Raw genomic sequence first — 13,243 nt, forward strand, 5'->3', positions numbered from 1 at the left:
GTTTTTAAAAAACCTTGTCCAGAAATAGTAAACGATTAGTGGAATGTTTCTTAATTGCCTCAAGAACCAATTGATAAAACAAGTTAAATCCAAAAGGAACCATCTTTACATTGTATAGATATTAGATGGTTGAAATGATGACCACTTGGATAGGATGTTGTCACAATGAGGGATGAAAGTTTTACATACTGGTATATATTGAAAAAAAAAATATTTAAAAATCTTTTAATCAGGAACAGCTAAACCATGATTTATCATTTTGATATGAAGGTATCCAAAAGTAGTGTGTGTGGATTCAAGTTAATTCAAATGATGGCCCCTAAATGAAGGTCGGGGCTGCTATGGATCTGATACTTTACTCAAAAGAAATATCTATTTTATTACTGTCTTTTCTAATACTTTCATAAAAACACTCGAAAACAAGATTCATCTGAATTTCATAATTATTTTCTTTAAAATTTTCCAGCTGTGCCAAATGTTGAACTCTTAATGAAGGAAAAGAATATAGAAACTGGGACTCTTAAGCTGCAAGCATCCATTAAATCAATTCCAGATGCTTTTAAAGTAGAGTGGAGGGTACAGATGACCCCGGATGATGAATTTCGACCAATAAATTTACACGAAGAAACCTATAAGGGAAGCACAAGTACTCTTCCAAATCCGATATTGGTTGTCAATAAATTTAACTCAAAGAATTTGGAAACATATAGAGTAGAGGTTACCAATTTTCTTGGTGTCAAAGTTGTTTCGAATCAAAGTAAGTTCAAGGTGTGCTAAAATGGAAACTCTTCCACAATATTAAAGACATTTTTGGTTTAGGGACAATTTAAAACATGGTTGGAAATAAATGTATGATTTTCTCAATATCGTTAAATCAATATCTTTAACAGTTTTCATGAAAAAAAGGGGATAAGCTTCTATTTTCTATAGATTTTATACAAGTTATTTACGCTATTTTGTCTAAAACACTGACTGTTTCTAATTTTCTAAAAGTAGTATTTTTTCTTAAATTAAAAGAAATCCATGATGTTCTTTTCAGAGGTTCTCGAAGAAAAACAATCTATAAAAGAAAATTCACATGTCTGTTTGAATGGTACGTGAAATGAATTGAATATACGTAAAGTTTGTATATGTAGTTTAATGGGATTTTTTTCAGTAGTGGAATATTCTTTGTGATGTAGGCAACACAGATAAAACATAAACTGTTTTAAATAACAAACGAAATTTAAATATTGATGAATGTACTGAACTTGTGATATAGGAGGGGGTATAAAATGTTCGTAGACTGGCGCAATAAAATTAAAATCGCTTAAGGTACATCGATGAATTTTAAAATATCTGGTTAACATCGTCTTTTCTCTCTATAGAATAAACCGCAAATTGTAAATTTTATTTTTTGATAAATTAGTAATATTTTTGTAAGCTATGGTATGGTAAGCTATGGTATGTACAGGCGGTGCAACCTCCAATACGACGAAGTGTAATTGAGAAAAACTATTTTGATATGAACACTTGACATCCAAAAATTCCGTTAATTCAGGTATATGTTGGGGTGCCATTGCTTCATAAAATATGAAATTTTCATTTCATTCGGAAAGTTCAATGAAATTTATCTTAAATTTGACTTTTTTTAGTTTTGAGTTTCCAAACAAATAAGTCTTAAACAATGACGTCAAAAGGGAAGAGGAATTTCATTTTCCAACATTCTATAAAGTTTTGCACTAAAAAAAATTGACGTTGATCAAATGTTGCAGATATTAAGGTATATTGATACTCTGATGAGAGGAATAACTCTTAATGTCATAAATGTATATTATTCGTTTATAAATTTGCGAAGCTGAAGTGTCTTTTTTGTCCAATTTTGCCCCGCAAGCTATGTTATAATTTTTTTGTATTTTACTTATATAATACATTCCTTTTGGAAAATCATCAAGGTTCAAGCAACGTAAGTGAGCAGAGGGTTTATTAACCTTAAACTGCCAAAAGCAAAATATGCTGGCACAATCGAGCGAAGATCTCTTCCAATGTATAAATCCAATTGCAATATTATATGCATTAAAAGCCGCCGTTCATGACATTTTAAAGTCAAATAAACAAGACGGGTTGAACTCCTTACTCAACTCCAGGGAATCTCATCAAATTAAGTGTACGAGGTAGATGAAGTGGACATTGAAAAACAATGAAGTTGTTGGACGTCATGAAACTAAACGGCGACAGCCCCGGGAAATCATATAATGTCATTTTTTATTTTATCATAATTTAGCAAATAATGGACGAATCAAGCTAAAATTTTCAACCTTTCTTTATTTTTTGATGTTTTATGTCCCTCATAAATTTTGAAAGTACTGACTACATAGTACTAATTTTATAGCCTCAGTTCACGAACTTTTTGATAACCCCCCGTATATACATGTACAAGTGGAAAGCATGATTATATTTCCTCTCGTTTTAGATCCTTTGAGGAGGTTTTACAAAAAGAGTGGATCAAGTGTACCTTTTTTCAACCTGAGTAAAAGCGTTGTTAATGCCTTCTCTGATAAAGTGGCGAACCTAAAACAGATATTGCTCGGTATGTACAAAATTTATTACATTTAGCTGCAGAAATGTAGCTTTCTGCTTGAGAAATTTTGACATATAAAGCGATTTTTTTGTCGCTCTCTTCAAGTATTATTCCAAGTAGTTTTTGTTTTTTACCCTTTTAGAATAGCATCTGTTAATTAACAATATATTTTACTCTAATCATTTATACTTCATTTACCTTTCCGAAACAGTCCTCTATGACAATCAATTAACAATCGATTAATTAATCATATATTGGTAGAAGTTTGATCTACCTTTTAAAATTTTTAACCCTGGCCTTAACTTCAGAACAGTATGGGTTTGGGCGTCAATACTTTTGCATATGTATTTTTTGTGGTAAGACCTTTTATTGGATATCAAACATTAAACTTGAAGATTTCCATTCCTATGAAAAACTATCATGACCTACTTTCATATTTCACAAGTGCATTTCCAGTGAGTAAGTAGATACCCTGCTTTTGGTACTAATTTATAAAATTTCATTTACGAAAAGTTAAATCTTAGCTATGTTGCCATACGAGGGCATCAGTGTTTCACAAACATATCTTATTCTTGTAGGTTTAGGCGACATTGAAGCAAACTCAATAAAAGCAGCGAAATCATCTGAGGAATGTATTGAACTTATCAAGGAGAACAACCTTTTTAACCCTAGAGATGTGATTTACATGCAATACTTACTAAAGGAGGCAGGATGCAATGAAGTTTACGAAAAATGCATTGAATATGCAATAAAGGCAAAAGCTATGTGCTTTTATGAAAACCCGCAAGGTAACCTAAATTGTAATCGCATTTAAAACTTTGATCACCATAGAAGATTAACAGTTTCTTTATATTCTAGAAATTCATTATTTGCATCTTTTTCAATGAAATTAGACAAAAAAATATATACCAATCCAGGCATCCATTTTTTCTTTGTATCATCTGTCCTTAATCACGTTTATCGCTTTATTTCAATTCATATTTTTTAGAAAATGGATTCATACAAGTAAAATTTCACATATGTGTAAACCTTCAGGAGTACAATGAACAAGAAATTGCGTGCATAAAAAAGACAGTCGAAGATATTTTGGAATGCAGGGAAGATGAAATTAAGATTGCAGGACTTTGTAATGCCAAAGGTTTTATTCTAATTCTTTCAATAAAGGAAAAGTACGCCAAGGACCTTACTTCATTAAATCAGCATCAATGTGAAAAACTCAAGAAACTGAATGTGGATTATATCATTGTTGGTGAAAGAAAAATAGATATGGAAAGCCAAAAATCAAGTGAGTATAGAAGTTTTCAACATGAATTCCAAAACATAATGACAATGCACATTTGTTTTTGTTTCTTAGTCCTGACATTGTGATTTCATAAAAGAAATTGAAGCTGTATTTGAACAATAGAATTAGGCAGACAAAAAAAAAACTTATCCTGCTTATGATAAAAATAGTTAAATTTCATTGGTCGAGAGCAATACTGCATGAAACGATGTTATACTGTCTACCCACCTAACATTGCTAATGTGCCCCCACCACTGTATTTACCAACTACACATCATCAATAATCTTCTTTCACGTGGAGCTTCATGATTAACGTCACGTTTAGTCATACGACAACAATGGATGCGGAACAACTTGCTTGGACCTTCAGTGATAACGTTATATCGATACTTTTTGTCCATGAGCCAGGGCATGGATTTTTGCAGTATCGGTACCATCTTGTTTGAATAATTTTTTTAGTCATTTGTTAAAGGACATACATCTCTACCTTCATAAAATGTATGATAGCATTCAGTTGATTGTGGCTTTAATGGTGTATCAACCGTTTATATAAACCTACCAAAATTGTTTGCTCTCTCAGATTTGTCTATGAAAAGAGAAGGTGGGATTTTTTTTTTCTGCAACTGCTTCTTCCGTTAATTTTATTGTTTAAATTTCTTATGTCTGATATGTCCTAGAAAGTTCTTTAAGATACAATCCATGCTATCACCCTGTTAAATAATAATTCAATATTGTCTCTGTAATGAGCCCTCTAAATTATATATGAATATAATTCTATAATTTTACTAAACATGAAAATTGAATCTTTTCGTGCAACAATTTTAATTTTATGACTCGCAATGTGCTTCAAGGTTCTTTAAAGTTCTCAAAAAGATCTTTAAAAAACTGAAATTTTTATCACATAACAGTGTTTATGTAAAATTACATATTGAAAAAAATTGAGTACATGCATATTTTTTATTCTTATCCTAAATACCAATATTTATTCTTATGCTATGAAATTAGAAGTGAATTGTGGTGTTTTGCAATGACAGGCAAAGTCTTTCTACATTATACATTGTAAAATGATTGAAGTAAATAGAAAAAAAGTACAGACCTCATATCCTTATATCTATTAAAACAAGCAATTCTTCAAAAGCCTGGATACATATGACTTTTTATTCAAAAAAGTGTTTGTTGATCAATAGTGAATTGGAAAATTTATAGTAGGTGTTTCAAGTGACGCACTTCTTTGAGATTTACTAAATTTCCATATGTAATAATTAGCTATCAAGATAATTTTTAAAGAATTCTTGTGGATAAAAACGAATTTCTTTGAGAATTCAGAGACATTTTTGTTATCATTTTCAACTACTCCATGCCTGATTTTCAGAGCCTGAGGATCGGATTACCTTAAAACATTATTTAAGTCATAAATATATATCACTTTATCTCATAGTAAATCTTTATCCCTAACCAAAATTGAAGATTATAAAATAAATTCCTTTGATTTACTCTGTGTATATTGTTTACTTAACACAGATATTACACTATAATGGTATTATAATTAAATAAATTTAGGTTTTATGAAAAAGGTAGTGGAAACAGACCCAGCATGCAATATGCATTAAGGCGAAGACCATAAGGTCAAAGAATAAGGTTTTTTTTTAACTGATAATCTCTGTATCATACTTGGTCTCCTTTGTGCGTCACTTGAAAGAAATTGGAACCTTCATCTGTACGCTGTACTGTACGTAAACTTATCCCCTGGCAATCGATAAACTGAATTTTGCGCGATATCTGTCCCCATATTTTGTTCGGATGACAAATCAAAGGGAAAGTCATTTTTGAGTGTATGGCATGTGGTCATTTTCTGATATTATGGACAAATTCCTGTGGATCAGACCAATGAGATCACCATAAATAAGGACAAACAGACACCTGGTAGAACAGCTCGATTCAGTTTAAAAGCTGCAGCTATTAAACGTTACTATGTAACTGCAGAGTATCGAAGTTCCTTTCAAGGACTTCCAAGGCACATCGTTGAAGATATGGTTGGCACATATGTAGTTCATACAGAATAGCAATGTCCAATAATTCAGAGGGACGAACTGGCTGTGCCAGCAATTGTCGATTTGATAAAGGAATGGATCAACTCTTTTGCAGAGAAGCAGGACCTTGTAAGCATATCAACTGAAGGTGAAAGGTGATCAAATCCGATTTGAAGATTTTGCAAACACGATGTTTTTAATGGTACTAAGGGCTGGGGTGAATAGTGACAGGAAAGATGTTGTTTTTGACACGTACCTAAAGAACTCAATCAAGACAGTGAGAGATCAGTTCGAAGAGGAAAAGATGGCCATCAACTTCAGAATATTACTTGCACTCAAATCGTCAGGCAGTAGAAGAGTTTCTTGAGCACCATTAACAATAAAAATAGAATCATAAAGGTTTTGGTGAACGAATGGATGAAGACGGAATTTAAAGAAATTTAGGTGCATGTAAAGGTTCTCTAGGCAAAACATGATGGAAAAATGATAATGATTAACATCTCAAGACTCAAGACCACGACGTATTAGCAGATCTCCAGAGCCTGCAAGAAGAGGCAGATGGGCGCCTAGTTCTTCAGGCAGCTCATGCAGCAAGGCAGGGCTATAGTGCCACATAGATCTGTTCAGAGAACACTGATGTTTTTATCAGGGTATTGGCATTCAGTTACAAGGTTTGAGTTCTGAGGTTCATGAAATGTGGGAATTAAATTTGCATCAGACTGGTTGCCATAATCAAAGTTGCCACCAGTATCGAAATGAAATCATGCATGTCAGGCACTAGTTAGGTTGCGCTCTTTCACTGGATACTTTAAGTGTAATTGCTGGGAAAGGAAAAGCAAGTGCATTGAAACTGATTACTGGCAGCAACGATATACAAGATAGGTTCCAAGAGCTAGGAAAGGGATGGGATCTGTCAAAAATTTGATGACCAAGTTAGAAGCATTTACCTGCCACTTTTATGCTCCAAAGACATTATCCAGAAAGGTGAATGACCTAAGATCCGACCTATTTTGTGGTAAAATGATAGAGATACAAGGTTATACCTTGCTTAGACTGTTTGAAGAAGCACTGTCTGAGAGCAAACTACCAAACAACAATATGACAAAGGTGTCTTTGGTACTGAGTCATATATATTATGATTTTTATGTCGTATGTTACATGATAAGGGGCCACAAGGTGCCAAAATGTTCAATCTTTTGCGCTTTATATCTCAAAAGTGGGAAATATTTTGATAAGTTATATTGAACAAAAGATGTTCAAAATAATGTTCTGAACAATATGCAGCCTTTGATTTTTCACTAAACGTCCCCATAAAGGAGTTAAAGGGTATTTCTTTTGCAAATAACCCAAAAACGATTGATTGTATGTTGTTTCATGTCCGTCTCGAGAATTTTTCATTCATATGGAGACTCCGCCATTTGCCGGTGGAGAGCTGCAAATTTTGTCCTATACTCGGCATCCAGGGCCATTGAGCAGGGAGGGATCTTTTTCGTGTCAGCACTTACTGCGACACGGGGCCTTGGTCTCACCCGAAGGACGTGGAGACGTCCTGCAGTGGAACCCACGACGTAAGGATTGTCTCTTTAATTAGCGACTCTAAACTCAAAAATGAAAAGCAATCCTTGAACACTTGTTGAACAAAAAGTGTTTAAATGCATGAGAAATTTAAGATGATTTGAAAAAGAAAAGGGCTTGCCCCTCGTATAAGGGACCAAGAGGGGCCAAAATTCAAATTCCGGACTATTTTATGTTCAATATTTTACTTTAATTATTACAGCTGCAAAATCGTTTTTCTTAAACAAATCATCATTTTAATAGAAAATCTCAATCAAAATCTCATCTCATCAAGAATCGTACGAAAGACAAACTCGTTGCTCGAAACGATATCTCATCTAGTTATCTTTAGGGTCTTCCGTCTCCAATGGAAGAACCTTCCATTAGTGTATTGTTGTTTTTTTCACTTTTAATATAAGGATCGTCCGGTTCTTTTTCCCCTTTATTGTTTTTATTCTTTATTCTTCTTACAAAATTTGTGCAGGCGATTTCACTGAGATTGGAAGTTCGATTTTATTCAAATTTTCACGGTTGATGCATTGGTATCTGAAGTTAAATCCGCTGGTTTTTGTAGGGATATGTACCTTCATTCTAGAGTTATCACCCTTTTATCAAAATTCAAACGAATTCCTTGTCTGTTATTGAACTCAAAAACAGCTTATGCTGGAGCGCTGAATTTTTTAAGTGATGATAAAGGACGTGTTGCCATGTTGCACCTGGGTCAGGATATTTTCCAGAAGTGCCTAGTATGGAAATTTGTTAGGCGTCAGAATTTAGGTTACGAATCTTGAGTGTTTTTTGAGACCTTTTGCATCATATCTTTCAAAATATAATTATTTTGTTATAACATATTGAACAACATTTGTGTAAAATGACAAGATCTTGAAAAAAGTGCAAACGTATCACATTTAGGGATGAAAGGGGCCAAATGTCTTCAATCTATAACTCTTTAGCAGTTAGTATTTTGTTAAACATTACGGATGCAAAAATGTTTATCTCAACCATTTACAACTATATATTATGGTTTTTATGTCGTATGGTACATAAATGGGGGCCACAAGGAGCCAGAATGCAAAGTTTTTTATGCTTTATATCTCGAAAGTGAGAAATATTTCGATAAGTAATATTGAACAAAAGATGTTCAAAATAATTTTCTAAACAATATGCGACCTGTCATTTTTCACTAAACATCCCCATTAAGGACTTCAATGGTTGGCCCCTTAATATTTCTTTTGCTAATAACTCGAAAACGAAAACAAATCTCTGAATTGTTGTTGAACAAAACGTGTTCAAAATTCTTTGAGTTTTCAGGTAAAATCCAGAGAAAGGGACTGGGCACTCAAATTAGGGGCCAAAAAGAGCCAAAAGTCTCCAATCGATAACACTTTATCTGTTATTATTTTGTAATACATTACTGAAGCAAAGATGTTTATCTCAACCATCTACAACTATATATCATGATTTTTATGTCGTATGGTACATCATTAGGGTCCAGAAAGTTCCAGACTGCTAAATATTTTATATCTCGATAGAAAGAATTATTTTGATGAGTAATATTGAACAAAAGATGTTCAACATAATGTTCTGAGCAATATGCAACCTTTCATTTTTCGCTAAACATCCCCATTAAGGAGTTAAAGGGTTTGTCCCTAAATATTTCTTTTGCAAATAACTCGAAAACAAAAAACAATCTTTGAATACTTTTTGAACAAAAAGTGTTTAAAAGCATGAGGTATTTAAGATGATTTGAGGAAATAAGGGCTTGTCCCTCATATAAAGGGCCAACAGGGGCCAGAATTCGAATGCATTACTATTTAACGTTCATGTTTTTTTTTCAACCTTTCTATTGTGGCTCTTTTTATAACCAAATAGATCTGACTAGTACTCCTGTCAAGGAACCAACACGCAGACAGTCGTACGCAAATAATCTAACTGGTGTTGCATGATTTGTTTTCGTTCAAAGCTAGAAACTTTGCTCTCTGTTTCTTTATTAGGAAAATTTATTTGCATAAATTAATTTTTTTTTGTATACATTGATGTTGCACTGGTAATTTGTAACCCTTATGTTTGAATGACAATTATATCACAAATTCTTCCACTTTCCCATAAATAAAAATAAGTTTTAAGTTATCATCATGCACCATTCAAAGGTCTCTGTTTAATTCTAAGTTTTGGCAATAGTAATTGTGCGAGTCAAAACGTATAATATACTATTATGCTTCAAACACCTCACCCCCCTATTTTTTCTATGGAATTTTTCTCATGTTTCATCATTGTTACTAATTTACTGTAAGATTTTAGTCAAGTTACTTAGAACTGTAATTCATAAAATATTAAAAACACATGAAAATTTGTATCTGTAAATATGTTATTCTGATAATTAGCTATTCATCCCGATCTTTATTCTCGAATAAAGAAGACTGCTAGTCCGCATCGAAATAGGCAAAAAATAATGACTGCACGACGACACAGAACAGCGAGTTTCTACATTGTAAAAAAAAATTGTGTTGGTCTGGGAAAAACACCGATACAAACTGTTGAAATGGAAAAAAGCAGGAAGCATTTCAAAAGTGAGCCGTGCTCTGTCGATAAATGGCATAGTCGTTTTTGGAAGGTAGAGACTCTTAATTAGATGATGATGATAGGGCGGACACGAATTATACAGAAAGCAATCCCAGCCTTTTCAGTGGACGGGGTTTATTAATTTAATGGGCTGAGCTTACTCAGGAATAAACAATGTGGGGACGAGTTGGTTCATATTTCCTTATTTATTAACACAAAAACTGGCAGTGTACGTGAAATCTGCAACAAAAGGAAAAGCAAGTTATACACATATGACTGCACTGTTACAACGCACTTTGAAAAATTACGCACTTTGAAAAAAAATTTCAAAGTGCGTTAAAATTTGGGACCAAGCTTACGCACTTTGAAAAAAATATTTTTTTTTTCAAAGTGCGTTAATATCGACCATATTAACGCACTTTGAAAAAAATGTGAAGATTGATCAATATTCCTTCAAACAATCGGTATGATAAAAAACAGATCCTGGGTTGATAACTTTTTTATGATGTCACTGTAGGACCTGGGATATTGACGTTTTAAATATTAAAGGTTTTCATAAAATGAAAGGGAAAATTAAAGGGTCATTAATTCGTTTCTTTTTTTTTAATTCTAGTCTTTGATAAGTAGATGTAAAGGTGTATAGGGGCGAATAACAGAGGACAGCTTCAAGCAACTTAGCATTCATCATAATAAAAAGGGGCCAATTTGATTGTTCAAAACTAAACAAATTCTTTCTCTCTCATACGTTTTACTTACTTAAAAATTTCTAGTTTTCATCTGTTTTAATTAACTCATTTATTATTGAAAGTTTTCAATGTCATACCAGTTATAGGTAAATACATAATTATATGAATGCTTTGAGTATAGCATAGACACCGAGACTGGGCGATAGGGCCAGGGGAGGGGATGGGTGGTGGCTAAGCCCCCCCCCCCCCCCACTTATTTTGGAAAGATATATACATCATATAAGCATTGAAAATGCAGCGTACCCTTTTTAGGTTTATCCCCTCCCCTGTTTGTTACCGACACCTATGTATTGGAAAGATAAAGATTTGGACTGAGTGATCTTATACCCGTCTTCTCCTGTTTTCGACGACGGGAGTAAATCAATTCATTTTTGAGGTTAGGGTTAGGCTTAGTTTGTTGAAAGATAAATAACAAATAAAATCTTTCCATGACTAAAACATGATTTTTTTCAAAGTGCATTAAGTGTCTCCATGGTAAAATATATTGATGTAGACTCTTAACGCCCTTTGGAAAATTTTTTTCAAAGTGCGTTGAGTTGGTCCAAAATTTAACGCACTTTGAAATTTTTTTTTTCAAAGTGCGTTGATTTTGCGCCAATTTTTCAAAGTGCGTAATTTTTTCAAAGTGCGTTGCCACACTGCACTTAATCATAAAATAACATGCATAGCACAATTGAGTGAACAAATAGTGGTGTCATGTAAGATACGAATAAGAAATATTATAGGGGGCTCTAACCTAGATGGCACATGTACTATGGTGCATATGATCTATAATTAATTTGGTATATATAAACAGACTTAACTTACATATCCTTATGATAAGTATAAGTAAATCTACATAAATACATATGCTACTTCAGCTTACTGTTATGTTAGTTAAAGTATAGTACAGCCCTAAGTTTTTTTCCTAACAAAATATTATTAATGTGTAATAATAAAAACACTGTACATCATTCATGTAACTATGACTAACAAGACCTTTGACTAGAAATCCACAAGTACAAACATTTCTCATTGATAACTTACAATGACTATTGTGAGAGTGGCGCCAAGTGATCCAAAATATTGCGCCTTACCGGATACAGCTAACATGGTCTGACTTTACATTAGAATTGACCATTCCGGATTGTACAGGACATGCAATAATTGCTAAATAACACAATCCAGCTACCAATCACAAAACGATATTTAGAATTCTAAATGAGTATTATTCAAATCACATTAAAACCTATCTGGGACTAGTTTAATACATATAATGTAACAACCTAACAAAGGAATTCATAATGGCGGGAATACAAACTGACACTGTAAACAAAGACTGCCTTTGCAGCCTATTTCTGTGTTGTAAACTGAGACAACTAATTAAACAGAAGATATACATAACTACTTTAGTCTAGAACACACTAAGATATAAAATCATCAAGTAGAACTTACCTAACATGTGGCTAAATAGGCAGTAAAGAACATCTGACAACACCTGCCATGTGAGGGGAACTCTTTTACATTGCCTAAAATTAAAAACCGGACTGACGGAAAAATATGTTCTGGTGCACTCTACTACAAACTAATTAAACAGAAGATATACATAACTATTTTAGTCTAGAACATACTAGTAGCTGGTACTATAAAAAGCAGTAGAAATTTATTCTGTATAGTATACTAGGATTCCTTACATGTATGCAAAGATCATATATGAACAGTATGCGCTTAGAAACAAATTGAACTAGTGCTAATTGTAACGGGAACCGTTACAGATGTTCCCCAAACGCTCCCCAACTCCCTTTCGGTGCCATATTCCCTGTAAGCTTCATTAAATAAGACAAACTCTGTGCATTTTGTACTTTAACAACGTTTTCATAGAAGGATACCAATTATATTCAATTTTTAGCATTGCACCCATGCGCATGTGAATGCATGTGCGTTATGACCATATCATCTTGTCTACACTATTTATATATTTTAATATACTATATATTATAGCATTCAGTCCAAAAGTAATAAAAATCACTCATTCAAGAGTATTTTTAAATATACTCGTTTGAAATGCACGCACGTGCGTGCACGTGCATGATGATCATACCTTCTTGTAGGAGTCCCTTACATCTATCTATCTTCTAAATCCCATCCTGTTTGGTTGAAAAACAAGGGAGTTATAACCATTTAAAGTTTCAGCCAATCAGATTGCAGTACACGTGCATGCGCGTGATTTCATGATTTTTTTTCTATATCATTTTGTAGGATATCCTAATGCATGACTATATTTTAAATTTCAAAGAATTTCGTCAAAAACAAAGGAGAAATAGCCATTTAAAGTTTCAGCCAATCAGATTGCAGCACACGTGCATGCGCGTGATTTTATGATTTTTTTTTTCATATCATTTTGTAGGGTATCCTAATGCATGACTATATTTTAAATTTCCAAGAATTTCGTCAAAAAAACAAAGGAGATATTGCCATTTAAAGTTTCAGCCAATCAGCTTGCTGCACGCGCACATGCACATGCTTTCAT

The 13,243-nt window shown here is 33.2% G+C and overlaps 1 protein-coding gene across 1 annotated transcript in view; it reads left to right on the forward strand.

The window, feature by feature from the left end:
- Nucleotides 1-489: 489 nt before the first annotated feature.
- LOC134254740 (uncharacterized) overlaps nt 490-13,243 on the forward strand; it is a gene marked incomplete at its 3' end in the record, with an annotated part of 28,723 nt that continues 15,969 nt past the window's right edge. The window contains exons 1-4 of the mRNA XM_062737271.1: nt 490-757; nt 2,453-2,569; nt 3,139-3,348; nt 3,549-3,845. Of these exons, the coding sequence (XP_062593255.1) occupies nt 490-757; nt 2,453-2,569; nt 3,139-3,348; nt 3,549-3,845 (892 nt within the window). The remainder of the gene's footprint in view (nt 758-2,452; nt 2,570-3,138; nt 3,349-3,548; nt 3,846-13,243) is intronic.

Source organism: Saccostrea cucullata, unplaced genomic scaffold (assembly GCF_032062105.1).
Source record: "Saccostrea cucullata isolate Sc308-1 unplaced genomic scaffold, CSIRO_AGI_Scuc_v1 ctg4047, whole genome shotgun sequence".
Lineage (NCBI taxonomy): Eukaryota > Metazoa > Mollusca > Bivalvia > Ostreida > Ostreidae > Saccostrea > Saccostrea cuccullata.